The sequence below is a fragment of the Salvelinus fontinalis genome, chromosome 20, assembly GCF_029448725.1.
Source record: "Salvelinus fontinalis isolate EN_2023a chromosome 20, ASM2944872v1, whole genome shotgun sequence".
Taxonomy (NCBI): Eukaryota; Metazoa; Chordata; class Actinopteri; order Salmoniformes; family Salmonidae; genus Salvelinus; species Salvelinus fontinalis.
The window spans coordinates 36,052,873-36,077,934 of record NC_074684.1 but is presented as its reverse complement, the minus strand read 5'-3'; the positions used below and the strand labels follow the sequence as shown (position 1 = coordinate 36,077,934).

The 25,062-nt window shown below is 44.9% G+C and overlaps 1 protein-coding gene across 4 annotated transcripts; it reads left to right on the top strand.

The window, feature by feature from the left end:
* The first annotated feature begins 392 nt into the window (after positions 1-392).
* On the top strand, positions 393-9,664 carry LOC129817793 (breast cancer metastasis-suppressor 1-like protein-A). Of its 4 annotated transcripts, none has more exons than XM_055873356.1 (11): positions 393-650; positions 927-1,017; positions 1,162-1,289; positions 1,420-1,443; positions 1,630-1,709; positions 4,357-4,453; positions 4,675-4,764; positions 4,882-4,946; positions 5,036-5,075; positions 7,486-7,612; positions 7,826-9,664. In XM_055873356.1, the coding sequence occupies exons 1-11, from the start codon at positions 515-517 to the stop codon at positions 7,941-7,943; spliced, it is 996 nt and encodes a 331-aa protein (XP_055729331.1). In that variant the 5' UTR covers positions 393-514; the 3' UTR covers positions 7,944-9,664. The 4 variants fall into 4 exon arrangements, with proteins under 4 accessions (XP_055729331.1, XP_055729329.1, XP_055729333.1 ...); XM_055873354.1 differs by having other exon boundaries at positions 394-650; positions 4,882-4,947; positions 5,028-5,075; XM_055873358.1 differs by lacking the exon at positions 1,420-1,443 and having other exon boundaries at positions 395-650.
* The last annotated feature ends 15,398 nt before the right edge of the window (positions 9,665-25,062 follow it).

Below are 25,062 nucleotides of genomic sequence, written 5' to 3'. Positions count from 1 at the left end.
GTCCGCGTTTCCTTGTTCCGATTAGCATTTTCGTCGAGAAATCTTAAGTCTGCCTATTTTCCTCGATAGGACGTAATGTCACGATTACAAAGCTACACGGTATTACACCGAACAAGTCAATTATCTCAGTTAAGATTTGTAATGTTGTACTTCTTGTTCACAACATACATGCTAATGTTGGGTTTTTGAGCTAGCGCCCAATTGACACCCATTCGCCCCTTATCACAGAATGCCTTGCACGGCCCATTGACAACGCACAAACGGTGTTTATATGATTATAATAGAGTTTCCCATCTCCTCAAAATTGGCTCTGAGCGCACGCAGCAGGAGATGGATATTTTTTGTAAAAGAGCATCTGATTGGTCGATTCGGTAGCCATGTTTTTAACCTCCAGTTCCCTCTGTTGTTTTAGCTAGCTAGTTGTTTTTCCGGTTAGCCGTCGTCATTTTTATTGCTATTTTTTTTAAGTCAGTTCGCAAACCCCTTCCTCTAATTTTCCAAGAGAACTAACGTTATGCCGGTGCACGCTCGCGAAAAGAAAGAAAGCAATCACGAAGAAATGGAGGTTGATTTTCCCGATCAAGACGCTAGCAGCACCGACGAAGAGGACACTGTAAGCTCTTCTGTATCCGAAGATGGAGACAGCTCGGGTAAGGGATAGGTACATTACAATTCTGTAAATATTATTGCTAGCTAGGCAAAATGCAGCTGGCTGCTATGCATAATGCAATGTAGTTCCTAAATGAATGTGTGTTTGCGCTGTAATGCAATGTAGGTCCATTTTTATGATGGTCTCCTTATTTCTGGCCAAAGAAAGTGATGTTGATGCTGCGTGGCCAACTAGCTAGCTGACGTTAGTTAGTATCAAGCTACCGCTAGTTTGTTTACTGTATTAGATGTGTCTGCATGTTTATTATTGCCAACAGATATGGACGATGAGGACTGTGAGAGAAGACGAATTGAATGCATGGACGAGATGACTACCCTCGAGAAGCAATTCGGTGACTTGAAAGAACAGTAAAGACACTTTTTCTACTTTTCACATTTAAACACAATTTCCACATAGTTTTCTTTCTGGTCCATGTTTACATGCATGATTATAAGCCAACCAACTACTAATGCTGCTGTATTGCTCACCACTGTCTGTCTCGTTGTGACTAGGTTGTACAAGGAGAGGCTAAGTCAGGTGGATATAAAGCTGAAGGAAGTGATAGCTGGCTGTGCCCAAGAGTATCTGGAACCACTGGCCAACCTGCAGGAGAATATGCAGATCAGGACCAAAGTAGCTGGTAAGTTTAAATGTAATTTTAGCCTACACTAGATTAGATACTAACGTCCCACTTTGTAACTTTAGTTGTGGCAGATGTCAATGTCAAGAAGATCAGTGGTTTTCTAACATTTTAGTTGTGTGTTCCTCAGATGACCTACCTACCAGCTCCCTGGGTAGGCTACCTCCAAATATAAGAAACACACATCTGTTTATATATGTTGTCTCTATTCTCATATGCAATGTACTGTTATAACAATGTTACAATGTAATATATGTCTCTGTTCTCAGTGATGTCAAACCTTCTGAAGGGTGCCGACTGAGGCTAAAAATATGTTTTCCTTGTCTTGTATCTTCTCCAGGCATCTACAGAGAGCTGTGTCTGGAGTCTGTGAAGAACAAGTATGACTGTGAAATCCAGGCTGCCTGCCAACACTGGGAGGTCTGATGGCAATTCAATACAATAAAACTTTATTTATCCCCAAGGGGCAATTGTTGGCACAGTGAGTAATAACACAGTGGTCAAGCATAAAGTGCATCCATTGTTTATCTCTGGCCCTGTCTAAATACTGTAGGCTCTGAATGACCAAGGCTCTGAATCTGTCCTCGTGCTCCTAAACCTTAGCGCCGCTTTTGACACTGTCAATCACCACATTCTTTTGGAGTGATTGGAAAGCCTAATTGGTCTAGATTGACCAGTTCTTGCCTGGTTTAGATCTTATCTTTCGTAAAGATATCAGTTCGTGTCTGTGGATGGTTTGTCCTCTGACAAGTCAATTGTACGTTTCAGTGTTCCTCAAGGTTCTGTTTTACGACCACTATTGTTTTCACTATATATTCTACCTCTTGGTGATGTCATTCGGACACACAATGTCAACTTTCACTGCTATGCGGATGACACAGCTGTATATTTCTATGAAATATGGTGAAGACCCAAAATTGCCTACCCTGGAAGCCTGTGTTTCAGACATAAGGAAGTGGATGTTGGCAATTTTGTATCTTTTAAACAGAGATTCTAGGTCTCAAGAAACAAAGAGATCTGCTGTTTGATCTGACAATGAATCTTGATGGTTGTACAGTCGTCTCAAATACAACTGTGAAGGACTTCCGTGTTAATCTGGACCCTGATCTCTCTTTTGACGAACATATCAAGAATATTTCAAGGGTAGATTTTTTTTCATCATAACATTGCAAAAATCAGAAACTTTTTGTCCCAAAATAATGCAGAAAAGCTCATCCATGCTTTTGTGACTTCTAGATTAGATTACTGCAATGCTCTATTCCGGCTACCCGGAAAAAGCACTAAATGACCATCAGTTAGTGCTAAATAGAGCTGCTAGAAATTTTACTAGAACCAAAGAAATGTATCATATTACTCCAGTGCTAGCCTCTACACTGGCTTCCTGTTAAGGCTATGGCTGATTTGAAGGTTTTACTGCTAACTTACAAAGCATTACATGGGCTCGGTCCTACCTATCTCTCCGATTTGGTCCTGCCTTACATACCTACACGTACGCTACGGTCAGAAGACACAGGCCTCCTTATTGTCCCTAGAATTTATAAGCAAACAGCTGGAGGCAGGACTTTCTCCTATAGAGCTCAATTGTTATGGAATCCATGTGAGAGACGCAGACTCGGTCTCAACCTTTAAGTCTTTACTGAAGACTCATCTCTTCAGTAGGTCCTATGATTGAGTGTAGTCTGGCCCAGGGGTGCGAAGGTGAACGGCAAGTCACTGCAATGATGAACCGCTCTTGCTGTCTGGCTGGCCAGCTCCGCTCTCCACTGGGTTTATCTGCCTCTGGCCCTATTACGGTGGCTAGATCACTGGCTTACTAGGGGTTTTCCACTCCGTCCCTAGGGCGGGTGCGTCATGTCATGCCAGGCTTTTCTGCGCTGTACTCGACTTGAGTCAGTTGAGCCACTGACGGGATCTTTCTGTCCGGTCTTGCACCCCCTCGGGCCGGTGCGGTGGAGGAGATCTTTGTGGGCTATACTCGGCCTTGTCACAGGATAGTAAATTGGTTGTCTGTAGATATCCCTCTAGTGGTGTGGGGGCTGTGCTTTGGCAAAGTGGGTGGGGTTATAGCCTGCCTCGTTGGCCCCAGGGCTATCGTCGGATCTCCCCCGTCTCAGCCGCCAGTATCTCTGCTGCAAGAGTCTATGTGCTGGGTGTCTGTTATATCTGGTGTAATTCTCCTGTCTTGTGTTTTTGTGTGTGAACTTAAGTATGCTCCCTCTAATTCTCTCCTTCCCGGAGGACCTGCGCCCTAGGACCATGCCTTAGGACTACCTAGCATGATGACTGTCTCCAGTCCACCTGGTCGTGCTGCTGCTCCAGTTTCAGCTGTTCTGTCTGCGGCTATGGAACCCTGACCTGTTTCACCGGACGTGCTACCTTGTCCCGGACCTGCTGTTCTTGACTCGCTCTCTCTCTCTACCGCACCTGCTGTCTCGACCTCTGAATGCTCGGCTATGAAAAGCCAACAGATATTTACTCCTGAGGTGCTGACATGTTTGGTGACCTGTACATCCACTGTGATTATTATTTGACCCTGCTGGTCATCTATGAACGTTTGAACATCTTGAAGAACAATCTGGCCTTAATGGCCATGTACTCTTACAATCTCCACCCGGCACAGCCAGAAGAGGACTGGCCACCTCTCAGAGCCTGGTTTCTCTCTAGGTTTCTTCCTAGGTTTCTGCCTTTTCTAGGGAGTTTGTCCTAGCCACTGTGCTTCTACACCTGCATTGTTTGCTGTTTTAGGCTGGGTTTCTGTATAAGTACTTTGTGACATCTGCTGATGTAAAAAGGGCTTTATATATACATTTGATTGGGCAGGTGAAAGCAGTTGGATCAAATCCTTGCCTTCACTTGTACATTCACATACAGATCATCAATATGGCTACCTCAAGGAAGGGAGCAATGAAGGATGCATGGAAAACTACTGGGATATTACCTTTGTCTAAGTAGAATGCTTTGCAGTTCTGCAATCAGCAAAGGTGCATTTTGTATGTATTGGACCAGGGTCTCTCTCCGTGGCTTTGGTACTACAGTAGGCGTCTGTTTACTGTGTTTCTCCTCCCAGAGTGAGAAGCTGTTGCTGTTTGACACGGTGCAGAGTGAGTTAGAGGAGAAGATCAGACGCCTGGAGGAGGACCGACACAGCATCGACATCACCTCAGGTACTCTGCACACATGACCTCTAGTGATCTGGAAGTTTTTGTTCCAGCCCTGCACTAATATAACAAACCTGGCTTAAGTAACGGGGGAAAAGTTGAACAGTTGAATCAGGTGTTTTAAAAGCTGGGCTGGAACAAAAGCCTGCACTGCCTGTAGCTCTCCAGGGTTTGCTTTGCCCTCTTTTTAAAAAAATGATTTAAAAATCTGTCTCTCTACATTCCAGAACTTTGGAATGATGGTTTACATTCACGGAAGAACAAGAAGAAGGATCCCTTCTGCCCTGCCAAGAAGAAGAAGCCTGTTGTTGTCTCCGATATCCTTTCTTTCTACCGGTCTTCCTCTATCCATCCTCTGATACTGTCAGTGGCAATAAAAATGTCTCATTTCAATACTGCGCCAGAAGTTTTCGTTTTTCTTAACCCCTTCTCACGTCCATATATTGTTTATATGCTGCAAGACCTGGATATACTTGAAGACTGGACAGCAATACGAAAGGTATTTGAGTTAACCAAACGTAAGCCTTTGTTGTGGTTTTGTTTAGGGTTGGAATTTAACCTTTTGATCTTGTTCTGTATGCACCACAGGCGATGGCGTCGTTGGGGCCTCACAGGGTCAAGGTTGACGGTAAGAATCTCTCATATCATTGTGTCACTGTAAAGCCCAGAGGCCTCATTTATTAACGTTGCCTAATTTTCCCCTTACATTTCTGTGTGCGCCAATTCTGAAAAATCTGCCCACAAAGAAAAATATTGAGATTTATAAACCTGGCGCACACCATGTTTCCCGTTATAAATCGGTCCTGTCATAAAACTATGCGCGAGCGAGAATGTCTGGAATGGAGGGGTGGCTTTGTATATGCAGGGATGGCTTTGGGGACAAGTCTCTGAATGTCCTTTAGTGGCCCAGCCAGAAGGATTTGCAGAAAATATTGGGAGAAACTCCCCAAATACAGGTGTGCCGAGCTTATTGCTTCATACCATAGAAGACTCGAGGCTGTAATCGCTGTCAAAGGTGCTTCAACAAAGTACTGAGTAAAGGGTCTGAATACTTATGTAGATGTGATATTTCAGTTCTAAAATTATTATTTTTATCAACTGTTTTTGCTTTGTCATTATGGGGTATAATGCACTCAAATAGCGAATGGATGTTGCTTTTCCCATGGTTCATTTTCATGCCAGGCAGGTAGGCTATACTCCTGTTATAAAGTAATGTGCTTCATATTAGGTAAGTTTGTAAATAATTATAGTAGGCCTAGCCTATAGAAAGCTGATGGGGTCCTCCTCTTTCTGAGGCCATCAAATTAGTTTTCTCATGCAATTGCATAGCCTGATTCAGAGGGGTTGGGTTAAATGTCATGACTCGTGACCGTCGGTGTGGCGGTAATACGGTCACCGTACCAGTCCTACCCATACTGTCAAGTATTTTACATAAGCCACCGGCCTATTTAGTGTTGTGGCCGAATGTTTTAATCTTCAGCAGTCATTTATGCTGTGTCTGGAAAAGGACTGTCAGTTTCTGATAGAGGAAACAATGCTAAATTGTTGACCTGTCAGCAGAACGTTTGAATTCAACAGTGTTTTGCATTGACCTTTCCCCCAACCTAAATATGATGGACTGCATGCGAATTCTGAAACATTGTAGGGCAGACAAAAAAAGAAAGTTACAGTTCTATTTCTTGTGTGTTTTTTGTTCTACCTGACTTTTTAAAAACATTTTTTATAGTGCTACTGGTATTCACTACTGCGTTGTCGGGAAAGAGCACGCAAGAAAAGTATTTCACTGTATTTGTGCACATGACAATAAAAAACGTAACTTGCTGCATAGTCCTACTTCAATGTAAAGGATCAGCTGTTAAATGCAACTCTATACCGGTATTATAAACCACATTGCATATGATATAGCAACACTTGACGTAAACAGCCTATCTATTTACTAGACTACTAGGGCCCATTTAAATGAGAGATGTGCATGGTCATTTCCTGTATGTCTCCTTTGGGAAAATGAACCCATCATGGCTAGAGAAGGTGAGGAATATATTCTGCAATGTTTAGGAAAATAAATATGAAAAAGATTCCTGTCTAATTATTTGACTTTCTAAAAATAAAACATTGATTTTCGCTCTTATCACTCGTGGCAAATGGTTGCATGCTTGTTTTTAGATGTTCATGATTAAGCTTCTCATATCACCCATTTGCACAAAATATACTTGCCAGCTTACAGTACAATATTTCAACCACTAGCAGATGTGCTTACCCATGGTCTAAAATTTGCGAGGAGGTGAGCACATTCTCACATCAAGTACATTTTGTATAAATGCCAACTTTTGCGTGAACTAGTGCACGGAACATTTTGGGGTATATTTTGTACCTACACATGGTTTCTAAATGATCTATTAGTGTCCCAGATGATATTAAGTGTCTCTAATATCTAAATACATAGATTTGATTATATATACCCAGAGTGTACGAAATATTAGGAAACATTTCCTTTTGCCTCTCAGAACATCCTCAATTCGTCGTGGCATGGATTCGACAAGATGCCGAAAGCGTTCAACGGGGATGCTGGCCCATGTTGCCTTCAATGCTTCCCACATTTGAGTCAAGTGGGCTGGATTTCCTTTTGTGAGGGAATCATTCTTGATACACACGGGAAACTGTTGGGCGTGAAACACCTAAACTGCCACCTAGTACCATACCCACCCTCTGAATGGCACACGTATACAAGCCATGTCTCAATTGTATCAAGGCTTAAACCTTCTTTAACCCGTCTCCTCCCCTTCATCTACACTGAATTTGAAGTGGATTTAACAAGTGGCATCAATAAGGGATCATAGCGTTCACCAGGATTCACCTGGTCAGTCTGTCATGGAAATAGCAGGCTTCCTAATGTTTTGTACACTCAATGTAGACTGGTACAGTGTAACTGCAGTGCAGCTATTGATACATAGTAACGTTAGTAGTTAAACTGTTGGACCTACCCTTATGACCGATGTTTTGTGGTATGTGTGTGTGTGTGTGTGTGTGTGTGTGTGTAGTCCCTACCAAGGCTGACAGACACCACCATGTGGCGAGGTCTGAGGAGGGCAGACTGTTCTATGACAGCCAGTGGTATTGCAGAGGACAGGCCATATGCATCAACAGGAAGGACCAGTACCCCACCAGGTGTGAGTCTGTGTATGACATGTATGTTTTTAAATGGTGTGTGCGCTTATGTTGGAGTACTTGAGTGAAGGGCGTGTATATTTGCATGTGACGCAATTGTATGCTGCTGTCGTTCATAGACTAGATCCAAGTGTCGCTGTGTGGTGAGGCGTGTGTATATAATGGACGTTCCTATATTTTATTATCCAATCCTCTTCCACCTCTCCTCCACAGCGCCATGATAACCACCATTAACCACGACGAGGTGTGGTTCAAACGGCAGGACGGCAGCAAGTCCAAGTTGTACATCTCTCAGCTGCAGAAAGGCAAATACACCATCAAACACTCCTAATGTCCCTCACGGTTTGCCGTACTTTCTCTCCCTGGATAACAAATAGTGAACTTCAGTGCCACAAGATCCCGTCCCTTACTTTCATTGCCGTAGGGGGAAACTACATTATGTCAATGGTCTTCACCAGCTGCTGGAGAGTTGTAGGTCAGGGTGGGTAGGGGTTGTACAAGGTTGGTGACGAACTACTGCTTTCTCTTAATATGTATGTATGTTATTAATATCTGCAAGGCGTCCAAGTGTCGTTCCTCCTGGAAGAGAAAGAAGCAAGTGCTGCTAAGAAGGGATGAGTTGCTGTTGAGAGTAGTGGTGGTGTTGTAGCGTGCCTTTTTGAACAAGATGCCTACAGTCCTGAACCAACTCAGTGCAGTGAAGCCTTAATTCCTACGGCCTGTGAGAACAGTACTAGGATCAAGTCAAAGCGGGTAATTTTTTTTGAGCGGGTGAGTAAATGGAAACATACAGTGTACCATCCAGGTTAAGAATGAACTATTCAAATTTCCTAAACATTGAGTTTGCATCTTTTACGCCGGCAGGCTGGCACAGCCAGTAGTATGTTTGCCCTCTGTACAGAACCCTTGTTGATTATGATGAGGGCCAGAAGATCTCTGAGGCCTGGTTTGAGACTAGGGCTTGAGAACTCTGTTGGACACATTGTCGGGAAAAACTCCTGGCCCTAATTCTGTGTCATGTCTTAACTTCACTGTGAACTCAGTAGCCATCTGCCTCTTGTAGTGTACCTTTGGAGAATCTCAATTGCCTATTCCTTGCGTCCTTTCACCTCACTTCCCCCTCAAAACCGATTGGAGAAGAAAGCCAGAGGTCCCTCCCCTCTGACCTTATCCTCCAACGGGTGTTGAGGAGTCGTCGGGGAGAGTGGACACGAGGAGTACGCAATTGAGATTTCCCCCTGTGTTTTTCTGTGTCATCCTTCCTCCTCTGTGAAGAACTCCCTGTGTCTCTGTTCGAACTATGCTCTACCTTTTCTCCTGTAGTGCACACTTGTGCACTCTTGCCTACCCATGCCAGGGGGATCTGATGACATTGAGAAGGGTCAACGTATCTGGTTGTCGTACAATCCCGTCCATGCAATCCCATCCACTCTTTTGCACATTATTGGATAGAGGGGAAACCATGTGTGTGTGTATATAGTAACGTACTGCTGGTTCAACCTCTACGTGGTCATGTGGTGCTTTACATTCACAGCAGCATCACATCTGTATAAAAGTATCAACTGCCAACAGTATTGCATTGAGAAGATTCTCAACATGTTATGAATTGTGTAGAGATGTTACAAGCTGTAATGTCGGGAGTATTTGCAGTGTTGTGTTTCTATTTGATTTTTTTGCAGCTCACGAAGAAGGTCTGTCATAATACGATTAGGCCAAATGTTACAGTGCCATGAATTGAAAAGTAGTATTGCTTTTGTCCTCGAGTTTTATTTGTCAAGTATGGATTGTTATTTTGTGTTGTTTTTTTGGTTTGTAGTAAGTCATAACGCTCAGCCGCTACACTACGTTATCTTTTCATATCATGCGGGAGGGAAATATGAATACAACTCTTGTCATAGTGCCAATGCATGTACAGCAAATTAAATGTTTAATTTTGTAGTAAACATGTCACTTGCCTTCATTTGTAACGATTGAAGTCCCATGAAGCGTTCATAAAAATGTAACACGATTTGTAGCCTTTGATTAAAGCGAAATATGCTTGATGGGATGTTAGGGCCTTTCATAAGTCATTTTTATATTGTGTCAGAAATATATGATGTATAATGTGCTTGTTTGAAGTTGGTGCTCGGGTTGAGCAGTATCTTGATTTTCATACTGTTTCTGTAGGGAGTATACGATATTACCAGAAGTGCACACAAAATATGCTATTTAAAAATTCAAAATAAACATTTACAAAAATTTGTTGGGGCTCAACAATTTAGGCAACATGGGGATCTTGATCCAGGAGGGTATTGATTGTCTCTGCTGTAACCAGGAAGCTTGATCTAGCCACTTAGCAAGTTAGCTAACCAAATGCACATCTGGAGCCCTGAGCTGCATATCATTTATTTAGAAAATCTTAGATAGTTAACTTATAGTTACAAGCAGTGGCGTAGCATGCATCCCCGTGAGGCGATGGGGCCCCCAACCACAATTGTATCTGCTTTTCTACGGTATTGACAATCATACCGTCAATATGTCTAAATACCCCGGTATACGGTATATCGCCCAAGCCTAGTTAACAGCATGTCTAGCTATAACTAAATCAACTTGACATGTAATGGGCAGTCCGCTGTGCTCAGCATAAGCCAATCTTTATTGCTCTCGGTCCATGGTGAAATGAGAAGCATTAATTACCACAGCCAAATCACTAGATAGAATCTGAATAGCGCCAGTCTGGCTGACAATGCTGTCAATTCCAAGGTTTATGCAACCTAACCCTCTTCATTTGAAAATGACTTGCTTTGAAAATAGTGAGCGTGGCTAGTTTGATAATGGCTTAAGTCCGCTGTGCTGTTCAACCTTTTAGCCAGTGTTGTCTGCCACTCACTAGATTAACACACTGTGTTGGGATCGATTCAGGATCCACTTAAATATTTCACTCATCCCCTTCTCCATTCTCTACTTATCTCCTATGCAGAGCACAATCTAATACACTAATTTACAAAGTAGCCTACTGAATAGGAGTTGACCTTAGACACAGATCTAGGATCAGTTTACCCTGCCCCCAATCCTACCCACAACCATTAGAGGTATGAAAGATATCTGAACCTGTATCAGTGGTTAGAGGTGATTTTTCTCCCAAAAGCACATGCAGTACTACCAAAATCTAATTTCTCACTGCAGAGCTCCCTTCTGACCAGGTAGTGTCAGTAGAGCTCCACTGTGGCTGTGTTGCAGCACTGCACTAGATTGGAGAGGAAAGTGGTCCCTGTAACTGAGGCACCCTCTGGAGAGAAGCTTCCCAGCTGATGATGGTTGGGAGGGAGGGAGGGAGGGACGCAGGTGGGCGTCTGCTGTGGAGGGACGCTTTCATCACAGCTCGCTGGCCATGTCTGCTGCTGCCAGAGAGAGAGAACAAGAGAAAGAGGGTAATACAGAGAGATGGAAGGAGAGAGAGAACTAGAAAGTGAGAGAGGAAAATCCCCATCACAGCGTCAAAGGCAGGCAGGACTGGGCCCCGGCTGTCTGTCTCCACACAATCACATCTCTCTAGAGCCTTCTCTCTGAGCCGGAATCTGTTCAAACATGCATAACAAGAGGAGATTCTCACTCTGTCTTTTGCTCTCCCCCTCTCATGTTCTCTCTCTCTCTCCCTATCTCTCACTAATGTCAGAAGGTCTGCGTTGCTGTATTAGCCAGGTTGTTTGGAGCTTTGTATGATACTAGGTCCTGTGACTGCAGAGGTCTTGAGGTGTTGCTGGATGAGAGCGAGGCAGAGGCTAGTTTCGGTCCCATCCGTAGTTGATGAGCCACCAGACTGTGAGGGTCATTTGGATGTGTTTAAAGCAACACATGGGGCTGATCAGACCGTAAAGTGTGACACTGCACTAAATAACCTATAGTTCTCTGTCCCTGTGTGTGTGTGGGTTGCAGTGTGTGTGCGTGCGTGTCTGTGGGTATGTGTGTGACGACGTAATATGCACACATAGGCTGAACAGGCAACTTATCAGCAGCGGAAGCGCTCACCACGATGACTGCGCCTTCGAAGGGCAGTTTATTTTCAGCATGGCAAGAAAGGCATTCTCTCAGGTATCTGTCTCACTGTGTGAGATACAGAAACCAGGTATGCCTCGCCTGCCCAGTGCAACCAAGTGTCACCATCACACTTCAGCTGTCACCTGGGTTGTGTTCACTAGGGCACACAACAGAAAACGTTTTAAAATGTTGTGCAACGGAAAACAAAAATGTGTCAGGTAGTCCCTCCCTGCTTCAGTCTGTTTTCTTACGTTTGGTGCCTAATGCATACAACCCTGGCCTGGTTAAAGACTATGAACTGTCATGGTGGCTGTGTAAATAAGGTTCCTCGTCACTGTCTTTCCTCAAACTCATATCTCATAAAAGAAGTGAAGGGAAGCGCATGCTTGTACTGTTAAGTCATTTTGGATAAAAGGAGTGTCCTCAAAGTGGCATAATATAATGTCAAAAGTAGGATATGGAAAGCAGCAGCTGTAACTTCCCTATGAAGGTGGGCAGGGCTGTAGGCTGGCAGTAGTTTGGGCACAAGCACAGAGCTGGGCTGATATGGAAACGTAGTCAAATTTTCAGTTGGTTTTGGTCGTCATTGGGAGACTGCAGAGCCCGTGCTGGAGTAGCCAGTGCTAGAGTAGTCATGAATTCAACTGTTTTTGGCTTTTATTTACAGATGTGTGTGCACGGCGGTGCATGCATACGTGTGTTTGTGTGCACATGCATGCAAGTGCGTGTGTAGTACTGTCAGTGTGTGCAGACTGGTCTCAGAGTAAATGTAAATCTGGGACACTCAAATTCGTAACATATCATACTAAATGGAGAATGGACATCCACAAATGAATACATACCATACGAAATGTAACATATCATACCAAATGGAGAATCCCAGATTTCCGTACAAAATAATACGAAATGCTCTTCAGACCAGGTTGGCGAGTGTATGTATTTTTGTGGCGGTGTATGTATCTGTATGTGCGCGTGTGTGCGTACTGGACACCGAAACTCAGACTCAGTGGAGTGAGGAGAAAGCTCAGCCAGCCATTTGGCTCTAGTCCTAAGTGGTTGAGTTGACAGGATGCTGACAGTGCATCTCAGACAGGTAGCTACTTAACTGTGTGTGTGTGTGTGTGTGTGTGTGTGTGTGTGTGTGTGTGTGTGTGTGTGTGTGTGTGTTCCTCCACCCTCCACCCAGGAATCCCCCGCTGTCCTAATTTTCACCAAAGAACACAGCAGCAGCCCTTCCTGTCTTCTTAGCCGGCCTTTGAAGAGTACTACTTAGTTTTCTCTGATATTTCGCTACAGACAAAAGGGGAACGTGCTAGAGTGGAGCCAAGCCTAAGAAGATTTTTTTCAGCTCATCAGCCAGTTTGTTCTACTGCATAGTGACCCAGTCCAGCCTGGATACACACACACACACACACACACACACACACACACACACACACACACACACACACACACACACACACACACACACACACACACACACACACACACACACACACACACACACACACACACACACACTAATTATCTCTGTACTTCAGACAAATTGAGCCAGACATCCTGGGCATAGATAATCAAACTCCCACACGTACAGTTTGCACACTTGACTCTATGGGACAACACACATACTTGCTTACCGCGGAGGGCAGAAGGGTGTGTCTAGTAGGAAGACTGCAATTTAAACCCAACATTATGTAAATGTTCAGGTGACATCCAAACGTAGAAACTAGGAGTTCCCCTTTGGTCAGTTCACCTGAAATAGACAGCATCATGTATTCCACTTGTGGACTATGGAGTTGACAATTCATCCGCAATATCACCCAACTCTATTTTGTGGCAATTTGTTTGTTGTTGACACATAAACAACTACTACAAGATTAAAGCCCAGGGTCAACCTCAGTCCAGTGCCCCCAGAGAAGGTTTCAAAGGAGCCTGAATAGACCCTGGTTACATATCTTTCTAGGAACCTTCCAGAAATGAGGGAGAGCAAAATAGTCTGACCTCAGAGCAAGCAACATTGAGAAGAAGTGAACTGTGGTTAATTCCTTCAACAGAGAGGCAGAGTTAAGAGGAGGGAGAGTTGTAGCCGGCGTGCCAATTGCCACTCTATTCCATAGTGCATAGTGTAATCTATTCCTTTGACCAGGGCCCATAGGACTATATAGGGAGTAGGGTGCCATTTGGAATGCAACTGTAATGTTGAGTGTCCAGGCGTCTCAGAGCCTACTGTCAGGGGACGACTGCAGTGGAGGCATGGTTAACTCGCTTATACTCACTCCTCACGGTCTCCCTCTCAATATCCCTACTCTCTCTTTCTCTCGCCCTCTTTCTCTCCCTCTCTCTCTCTCTCTCTCTCGCCCTTTCTCTCTCTCTCACCCTCTCTCTTTCTCTCCATCTCGCCCTCTCTCTTTCTCTCTCTCTCTCTCAGCTTACAGTCTCTCCTCACTGTCTCCCTCTTCAGCATCCATCCCTTCTCTCTACTACTATCTTTCTCTTCTCACCCTCTCTCTCTCTCTCTCTCTCTCTCTCTCTCTCTCACTCGCTCTCTCAGCACAAACCCGACATCACACTGTTTCCTTTCCCAGCACCCCTCCCCCTCAACAGTCCTGCAGCACATGTTCGCTTCATAAAAGAACAGCTTTATGATACAAAACATGTGAGGTTGCAGCGGCTACAAGTGTTACTGATTTCCACACGTCTTAATAGTAAGATCTCATGTTAGTCTTCTTCCTATAGGTCTCCATCTTTTTAGGAATTTAAATCTGGCTTGATTAAGATCATTGAGGTTTGGGGAAAGAAAGAGAACTTGCACGCTTGTACATTTGACCGCTGTCTAGGCTATTCAGGGTTGTCTTCGCTTCAGCTTTTTAATGAGAAGCGACACGCAGAATGAGAGAAACAGTCTCTAAAAGTTTTTGTTTTTAGCTTTGTTCTCTAGGTTGAAGACACTACTCCGCTGTGTGTGTGAATGTTTGACCGCGTGTGAAAGTGTGCACTGCTTTACTGTTCCCCCTAGCTGATTCCTTCTCCATTTATGATGCTCTGATGTCGATTCATTCTGTTTCGTGTCCATATTATCATCCCTGAGTCACAACGAATCTCTGATTGATGTTGTACAATTTCCAATGAACAAGAGAAACCTTTCAGCTGTGCTACAGAGATCTCCAGGGCATTGCGGAGGAGTTACAGTAAACCTGTTCCACTTATCAGGAAGCTGTTTTAGTGCTTAACTCTTAACATTGGTTCATCTATCTATAAGCCAACATTGCCTGCAACATTCTGTATGAGACACACTGTATTGCCACCCTAAGGAAGGAACCGGACATAAGAGGCAGACCTGGGTTAAAATACATGATGCATTTGATTATTTCCAAATACACAGCCCAAATCAAGTACTTTTAATGCTAATTCTACACACTAATGCTAATGACATCAGTGTGATCCGAATGAATGATCCCAATTGTGATTTATTTTCTTTGATAAGACATATGCATGTCATCACACACACACACGTTGCACGCGTGTACACAACCCCCCCCCCCCCCCCACACACACACACACACACACACAATCACGTTCACTGTGAATACTCTTCTGCCCTCCCGAGCTCTTTTAAAAAAACAAGTTTACAGAATAGCTCACTCTGACCGACCAACCGACCGACCATTTCGCTCTTCTCTGTGCTGCTGTGCTGTTCATTCATTCGTTCATATGGCTATGTCTTCCTACTGGGCTGTAACACAACACAGCTCTAACACCCCTTCAGCTTAACAGCCCTGCTTTCACCTCCAGGCTCTTTCAGCCATGCCTGGGCTCTCTGCATCTCTCTGGCCCTCAAACCATCATGGTCACCTAATAATCCCCAGTTTACAATTGGCTCATTCATCCCCCTCCTCTCCCCTGTAACTATTCCCCAGGTCGTTGCTGCAAATGAGAACGTGTTCTCAGTCAACTTACCTGGTAAAATAACGGTAAAATAAAATAAATAAATAAAATCTGAGATTTACCTTCACTTCTTAGAGAGAGAGAGAGAGAGAGAGAGAGAGAGAGAGAGAGAGAGAGAGAGAGAGAGAGAGAGAGAGAGAGAGAGAGAGAGAGAGAGAGAGAGAGAGAGAGAGAGAGAGAGAGAGAGAGAGAGAGAGAGAGAGAGAGAGAGAGAGAGAGAGAGAGAGAGAGAGAGAGAGAGAGAGAGAGAGAGAGGGAAAAAAAGTGGTTGGATAGGGTGTTGGGGATGTTTTGTAAAAGTGGTTGGATAGGGTGGTGGGGATGTTGTGTAAAAGTGGTTGGATAGGGTGGTGGGGATGTTTTGTAAAAGTGGTTGGATAGGGTGGTGGGGATGTTGTGTAAAAGTGGTTGGATAGGGTGGTGAGGATGTTTTGTAAAAGTGGTTGGATAGGGTGGTGGGGATGTTGTGTAAAAGTGGTTGGATAGGGTGGTGGGGATGTTTTGTAAAAGTGGTTGGATAGGGTGGTGAGGATGTTGTGTAAAAGTGGTTGGATAGGGTGGTGGGGATGTTGTGTAAAAGTGGTTGGATAGGGTGGTGGGGATGTTGTGTAAAAGTGGTTGGATAGGGTGGTGGGGATGTTGTGTAAAAGTGGTTGGATAGGGTGGTGGGGATGTTGTGTAAAAGTGGTTGGATAGGGTGGTGGGGATGTTTTGTAAAAGTGGTTGGATAGGGTGGTGGGGATGTTGTGTAAAAGTGGTTGGATAGGGGGAAGTAGTCCACTTGGCTTTACAGGGAGACGTTGGGTTCCCTTTATTCTGTCAGAGACCTAATGCACAGGGCCACAGTGTTACAGCATGTCTGTGGTGAAAGGGCTTTTGTTGTGAAAGCGTTCTTATCGCGAAATGGACAATGATGTAATGGGTTTGGGTCTATGGTTTGGGTACAGACAGAGGCAGACGGACCACAGCCAGAACAACAACCACTAATGGAGTGAGTCCCTGAAGGTCTAATAATTTCCTGGTCAGACCAACCAAATGGGCTTTTATATTGAATCGCTAGTATTTTCCTTGCTTGTTCGAATTAACCAAGAATGAGTGAGCCTCATAGTAAATGTTGAAACCTCATCGTTGCGCTTTGTTCGCTAGATAGATTGTGGTTGTCAAGGTTGTCTAGAATCTGTCCCAATATCCATACTTGCGCACAGTGTCTTTGCATACTATATAGTATGACAAGACATTTTATGGACCTTAGGAAAGTGCTCTGTATTACTGACCTAAGCCCTAGGTAGTGCCACTTGCAGGACTGGGTGTGATGCCCAAAGGCCTGTCTCTGCTCCCTCCATGGTCTGTTCCCCTCTCCCTAACCCCCTCCCGGCCAGGCCTTCCTGGTGGTGCTCCAGCGGGACTGAGCTCTGACTCTGACCCCAGGCAACTGGCCATAAACCTCCATTATTAAAGAGGTACCACATCTCATGTGGCCGCTGATAAACACTCTGTCCTCATGTGGGATCCAGTATCTCATTAATACACCGGGGTTAAGGAGTTATTACCTCCATGACTTCAGCTCAGCCGCAGTCTGTCAACCAGCCAGCACAGTTTGGAATCAGAATACCTGGGTTGAAATACTATTTGAAATCATTTCAAATACTTTATCTAGGCTTGATTGAGCTTGCCTGGCGCAATAGAACAAATTGGTGGCTAAATGGGCAAACCTCACCCATTTGGCTCCCCAGGCAGGAGAAAGCAAACACTCAAAAGTATTTGAAAGATTTCAAATAGTATTTGAACCCAGTTTTACTAGCCAGCCCGTTTGTCGTCCAGTCTCAGGGAGCCAACTGATTGGGCCCAGGCAGGGAGAGCAATCTGACAAGCTCCACTCCAGGGTAAATTGAAGCCGGGTTGGTTAGGTGGTGGTGAGTTTCATTGCAGCGCTTCACTGTGCTGTGTCCCTGCACTTCTCAGGTTCTTCATCCATGTTGAGTCCCCGCTGTGTCCCCGTAGCAACGCTGGATGGACCCTCTAATTTATCTATCCACTTTAGTGCTCGTTCAGTGACAGAGAAAATAAGCAAAGCTGTGTGTGGGTGTGTGTGTGTGTATGCATGTGTGTTGAAGTGAAAGAAAGAGGTGTACTCAGACAGACAAAGGAACACTCCATAGCCTAGAGATGTGGTACGGGGAATGTCTTTCTCTCTTAGTCTGGCACTCCATACATTTCTCACACTACAACTTCGTTGTTCACCCCCCACTTCACTTAATCTGTCTCTGAAGCTCTGCATCAGCTAGGCCCGAGAAGTTAACATTGGCCTGTATGACCCCTCTATTTTCCACAAAGACCTATTAGAAAAGTCTGAAGGTATAATGCTTTATAACTTATAAGCATGTACAGTTGACGTTGGAAGTTTACATACACTTAGGTTGGAGTCATGAAAACTAATTTTTCAACCACTCCACAAATTTCTTGTTAACAAACTATAGTTTTAGCAAGTCGGTTAGGACATCTACTTTGTACATGACACAAGTCATTTTTCCAACAATTGTTTACAGACAGATTATTTCACATATAGCTCATTGTATCACAATTTCAGTGGGTCAGAAGTTTACATACACTAAGTTGACTGTGCCTTTAAACAGCTTGGAAAATTCCAGAAAATTAAGTCATGGCTTTAGAAGCTTCTGATAGGCTAATTGACATCATTTGAGTCAATTGGAGGTGTAACTGTGGATGTATTTCAAGGCCTACCTTCAAACTCAGTGCCTCTTTCCTTGATATCATGGGAAAATCAAAAGAAATCAGCCAATACCTCAGTAAAAAATTGTAGACCTCCACAAGTCTGGTTCATCGTTGGGAGCAATTTCCAAATGCCTGAAGATACCACGTTCATCTGTACATACAATAGTACGCAAGTATTAACACCATGGGACCACGCAGCCGACACACCGCTCAGGAAGGAGACGCGTTCTGTCTCCTAGAGATGAACGTACTTTGGTGCAAAAAGTGCAAATCATCCCAGAATAACAGCAAATTACCTTGTGAAGATGCTGGAGGAAACAGGTACAAAAGTATCTATATCCACAATGAAACGAGTCCTATATCGACATAACCTGAAAGGCTGCTCAGCAAGGAAGAAGCCACTGCTCCAAAACCGCCATAAAAAATCCAGACTACGGTTTGCAACTGCACATGGGGACAAAGATTGTACTTTTTGGAGAAATATCCTCTGCTCTGATGAAACAAATATAGAACTGTTTGGCCATAATGACCATCGTTATGTTTGGAGGAAAGGGGGGAGGCTTGCAAGCCGAATAACACCATCCCAACCGTGAAGCACGGGGGTGGCAGCATCATGTTGAAGGGATGCTTTGCTGCAGGAGGGACTGGTGCACTTCACAAAATAGATGACATCATGAGGATGGAAAATGATGTGGATATATTGAATCACCATCTCAAGACATCAGTCAGGAAGTTAAACTTGGTCGCAAATGGGTCTTCCAAATGGAAAATGACCCCAAGCACACTTCCAAAGTTGTGGTAGAATGGATTAAGGACAACAAAGTCAAGGTTTTGGAGTGGTCATCACATAGCCCTGACCTCAATCACATAGAATATTTGTGGGCAGAACTGAAAAAGCGTATGCAAGCAATGAGGCCTACAAAACTGACTCAGTTACACCAGCTCTGTCAGGAGGAATGGGCCGCAATTCACCCAACTTATTGTGGGAATCTTGTGGAAGGCTTCCCGAAACGTTTGACCCAAGTTAAACAATTTAAAGGCAATGCTACCAAATACTAATTGAGTGTATGTAAACTTCTGACCCACTGGGAATGTGATGAAAGAAATAAAAGCTGAAATAAATCATTCTCTCTGCTATTATTCTGACTTTTCACATTCTTAAAATAAAGGGGATGATCCTAACTGACCTAAGTGTAACGGTTGTCCTCCTCTTCTTCATCCGATGAGGAGGAGCAGGGATTGAACCAAAATGCAGCGGAGTTTGAAGACATGATTTATTAACGAAAACACGAAACGAAATACACTTGACTAATTAACAAAAACAACAAACGGTGTAGACAGACCTGGACGACGAACTCACATAAACACTAAGAACGCACGAACAGGGAAAATAGCCTACACATAAAAATGAAGAATAACAAAACAAACCGAACAGTCCCGTATGGTGCGACAAACACAGACACAGGAGACAACCACCCACAACGAACACTGTGAAACAACCTACCAAAATATAACTCTTAATTAGAGGAACGCCAAACACCTGCCTCTTAATTAAGAGCCATACCAGGCAACCCATAAACCAACATAGAAACAGAAAACATAGAATGCCCACCCAAACTCACGTCCTGACCAACTAACACATACAACAAACTCACAGAAATAGGTCAGGAACGTGACATAACCCCCCCCATAAGGTGCGAACTCCGGGCGCACCAGCACAAAGTCTAGGGGAGGGTCTGGGTGGGCATCTGACCACGGTGGTGGCTCAGGCTCCGGGCGAGGTCCCCACCCCACCATAGTCAATCCCAGCTTCCATTTCTATTGTAAAGTGGCTGTTCCACTGGATGTCATAAGGTGAATGCACCAATTTGTAAGTCGCTCTGGATAAGAGCGTCTGCTAAATGACTTAAATGTAAATGTTAAATGATTTCCCCCTATGAATGACCACCCTCGTCTTACCCCCACTAAATCCTTTTGGTAACATCGACACCAGGGGCAGCACCGGGACAGAGGGATAGCTCAGGACAGAGGGATAGCTCAGGACAGAGGGATAGATCAGGCTAATGAGGTAACTCAGGATAGAGAGGTAGCTCAGGATAGAGGGGCAACTCCGGACTGAAAGGCAGCTCCGGACAGAGAGACAGCTCTGGACTGAGGGGCAGTTCTGAATAAATAGCCGCTCTGGGCTGAGGGACAGCTCATGACTGGCTGACGGCTCTGGACGCTCATGGCTGGCTGACGGCTCTGGACGCTCATGGCTCACTGACGGCTCTGGACGCTCATGGCTGGCTGACGGCTCTGGACGCTCATGGCTTGCTGACGGCTCTGGACGCTCATGGCTGGCTGACGGCTCTGGACGCTCATGGCTGGCTGACGGCTCTGGACGCTCATGGCTCACTGACGGCTCTGGCAGATCCTGTCTGGTTGGCGGCTCTGGCAGATCCTGACTGACGACTGGCTCTAGCGGCTCCTGACTGACTATCGGCTCTGACGGCTCGGGACAGACGGGCGGCTCTAATGGCTCGGGACAGACGGATGGCTCAGACGGCGCTGGGGAGACGGATGGCTCAGACGGCGCTGGGGAGACGGATGGCTCAGACGGCGCTGGGGAGACGGATGGCTCAGACGGCGCTGGGGAGACGGATGGCTCAGACGGCGCTGGGGAGACGGATGGCTCAGATGGCGCTGCGGAGACGGATGGCTCAGATGGCGCTGCGGAGACGGATGGCTCAGATGGCGCTGCGGAGACGGATGGCTCAGACTGCTCCTGTCTGGCGGAAGGCTCTGGCTGCTCCTGTCTGGCGGAAGGCTCTGTAGGCTCATGGCAGACGGGCAGCTTTGCAGGCTCATGGCAGACAGGCAGTTCATGCGCCGTTGGGCAGACGGCAGACTCTGGCCGGCTGAGACGCACTGTAGGCTTGGTGCGTGGTGCCGGAACTGGAGGCACCTGACTGAGGACACGCACTTCAAGCCTAGTGCGGGGAGCAGGGACAGGGCACACTGACCTCTCGAAGCGCACTATATGCCTGGTGCGTGGTACCGGACTGAGGGCACGCACCTCAGGACGAGTGCGGGGAGAAACAACAGTGTGCACAGGACTTAGGAGACGCACAGGTGGCTTAGTGCGCGGTGCCGGAACTGGAGGCACTGGGCTGGAGACACGCACTATAGGGAGAGTGCGTGGAGGAGGAACAGGGCTCTGAAAACGCACTGGAAGCCTGGTGCGTAGTGTAGGCACTGGTGGTACTGGGCTGGGGCGGGGAGGTAGTGCCGGAAATACCGGACCGTGCAGGCGTATTGGCTCCCTTGAGCACCGAGCCTGCCCAACCTTACCTGGTTGAATGCTCCCCGACGCCCGACCAGTGCAGGGAGGTGGAATAACCCGCACCGGGCTATGTAGGCGAACCGGGGACACCATGCGTAAGGCTGGTGCCATGTAAGCCGGCCCGAGGAGACGCACTGGAGACCAGACGCGTTGAGCCGGCCTCATGACACCTGGCTCAATGTCCAATCTAGCCCTACCAGTGCGGGGAGGTGGAATAACCCGCACTGGGGTATGCACTCGTACAGGAGACACCGTGCGCTCTACTGCGTAACACGGCGCCTGCCCGTACTCCCGCTGTCCACGGTAAGCCTGGGAAGTGGGCGCAGGTCTCCTACCTGCCCTTGGCCCACTACCTCTTAGCCTCCCCCCAAGAAATTTTTGGGGTCTCCTCTCGGGCTTCCAGCCACGTCTCCTTGCTGCCTCCTCATACCACCGCTCTTGGGCTCTCGCTGCCTCCATCTCCTCACGAGCGCGGCGATATTCCCCAATGTGAGCCCAGTGTCCTTTACCATCCAGCTCATGCTCCCAAGTCCAGTAGTCCTGTGTATAATCCTGCTCAACTTCACGCCGCTTGGTTCTGGATCGGTGGGTGGTTCTGTCACGGTTGTCCTCCTCTTCTTCATCCGATGAGGAGGAGCAGGGATTGAACCAAAATGCAGCGGAGTTTGAAGACATGATTTATTAACGAAAACACGAAACGAAATACACTTGACTAATTAACAAAAACAACAAACGGTGTAGACAGACCTGGACTACGAACTCACATAAACACTAAGAACGCACGAACAGGGAAAATAGCCTACACATAAAAATGATGAATAACAAAACAAACCGAACAGTCCCGTATGGTGCGACAACCACCCACAACGAACACTGTGAAACAACCTACCTAAATATAACTCTTAATTAGAGGAACGCCAAACACCTGCCTCTAATTAAGAGCCATACCAGGCAACCCATAAACCAACATAGAAACAGAAAACATAGAATGCCCACCCAAATATATATATATATATATGTGTGTTATCATATCTTCCCGAAATGTTTGACCCAAGTTAAACCATTTAAAGGCAATGCTACCAAATACTAATTGAGTGCATGTAAACTTCTGACCCACTGGGAATGTGATGAAAGAAATAAAAGCTGAAATAAATCATTCTCTCTGCTATTATTCTGACTTTTCACATTCTTAAAATAAAGTGGTGATCCTAACTGACCTAAGACAGGGAATTAAATGTGAAACATGGATTAAATGTCAGGAATTGTGAAAAACTGAGTTTAAATGTATTTGGCTAAGGTGTATGTAAACTTCCGACTTCAACTGTATATATATATATATATATATATATATATATATATATATATATATATATATATATATATATGTGTGTTATCATATCTTATAATATGGATTTAGATGCTTGCTCTTTTCTCTGTATTTTTGTTTTTAAACAAGTAAACGTTTGTTAATTAAAGGCCAGGCAGGCATTTGATTCCCCCTCATTAGATAAAGTCAGTAGTTAGAAAACAAGACCCTTAATCTAATCCTGACTCTTCACTATCTTACGAATTTGCAAAACTTATGATATGTTACGAATTCCAATTTGTTGTGGCTAACATTAGCTAGGTGGCTAACGTTAGTTTGGTTAGGAGTTAGGTTAGGGTTAGGGGAAGGGATAGCTAACATGCTAAGTAGTTGCAAAGTAGCTAAAAAGTAGTAAGTAGTTCCAAAGTTTCTAATTAGCTAAAATGATCTGTGATGAGATTCAAACACGCAACCTTTTGGTTGCTAGGCGTTCGCGTTGTACCCATCCACCCCGACCAACCACCCTACTTTGTTTTTGCCTTAAGTGAACCATACCAAACGTAACATATCTTACTATTTAGACTGTTTTACGTTTACTATGTTACGTCTAGTCTATGAGACCAGGTTGGTTTAACACTCATGGCTACTTTATAATGATTATGATGATAATATGGTATTAATACACTTAACAGATGCTTTAGTACATTATGCATTTATCCAAATTGAGTCATGCATATATCCAAACTTGAGTATAGGTGACCCATCGGGAATCCAACCCACAACTCATAACCACAACACTTGGTTTTGTACACACCATGCTTCGTCATCAATCTGATTCATCTGACATGTTATCTGTTCCTAATAATACATTTTTTCATATTGGAAAGGTTGAATTGCTCATCCTTTGGTATTCACTGCAAAAATGATTCTAAAAACCTTATGAAGGTTTTGTGTAGGTAAATGTTGACTTTCATCCTGAAACAGCCCTACACATCTCTGCAACGTGTGTGTGCGCGCTACATGCATGTGTGTGTGTATGTGTGCGCACGTTTATCATAGATGGAAACTATTTTTCTTTGGCTCGGGAAAGCGATCTTATTTGCGTTTCCGTCGCTGTGAGCCTAGATATGTTCAACTGAGTCCAACCTGGTGAATAGACCTCTGTGTGTGTGTGTGTGTGTGTGTGTGTGTGTGTGTGTGTGTGTGTGTGTGTGTGTGTGTGTGTGTGTGTGTGTGTGTGTGTGTGTGTGTGTGTGTGTGTGTGTGTGTGTGTGTGTGTGTGTGTGTGTGTGTGTGTGCGTGCGTGCGTGCGTGCGTGCGTCTGGTAGGACGTGGCACTATGGACGCTCAGTGCTCAAAACCATCAGCCTCTCTGTGATCAGAAAGGCAGTAGTCTGATGACATAACTAGCAACACATCCATTCTCTAGTCTACCAGATGATCTTTTTATTAAATGGGCGAATCGACGACCGCAACAACATTGATTTGTTATTTATTTGGTACTGACACTTGTTGCCTGTCACTACTGTATCAGATACATATGTTAGATAATGCTATGTATCTTTACAAGATATATTCTGTTGTGTGTTAGCTACTGTAGTGTATTGCCTGTATGAGATTTGTCCTGGTCTATTTGGTGCCATTGTCTATTTGAACTGTTATGTCACACTGGCTTAATTATGCGTTATAAAGGTTTTGTATAATTCCAGCCAGTATTTCTGAAAGTAGTGCTCACGAGCAGGGGTGAAAGTAGATAAAAAATGATTGTCGGTACCGCACCTGCTATCTGTGCACGAATATTTTTGAATGTCCCAATTCATATAGATCCGTCTTTTCACTCTTTTCACTCATAGCGTTTTCATCTGATTGTCAAACAAATCACTTCTAAGTAGGCTACCTGCGCACGTTGATCCACTCTAAATAATTCCAGGAACCAACTAAATAATTCCAGTCTAGTAGTTAGAGCATTGGGCTAGTAACCGAAAGGTTGCAGGTTCGAATCCCCGAGCTGACAAGGTACAAATCTGTCGTTCTGCCCCTGAACAAGGCAGTTAACCCACTGTTGCTAGGCCGTCATTGAAAATAAGAATTTGTTCTTAACTGACTTGCCTAGTTAAATAAAGG

What these genes read in the sequence shown, in the direction of transcription:
- LOC129817793 (XM_055873354.1), top strand. Translation starts at nt 515, where the DNA reads ATGCCGGTGCACGCTCGCGAAAAGAAAGAAAGCAATCACGAAGAAATG. An exon ending in CGAAGATGGAGACAGCTCGG is followed by an intron (nt 651 to 926) that starts GTAAGGGATAGG and finishes TATTGCCAACAG; the next exon opens with ATATGGACGATGAGGACTGT. An exon ending in GATCAGGACCAAAGTAGCTG is followed by an intron (nt 1,290 to 1,419) that starts GTAAGTTTAAAT and finishes TGTGTTCCTCAG; the next exon opens with ATGACCTACCTACCAGCTCC.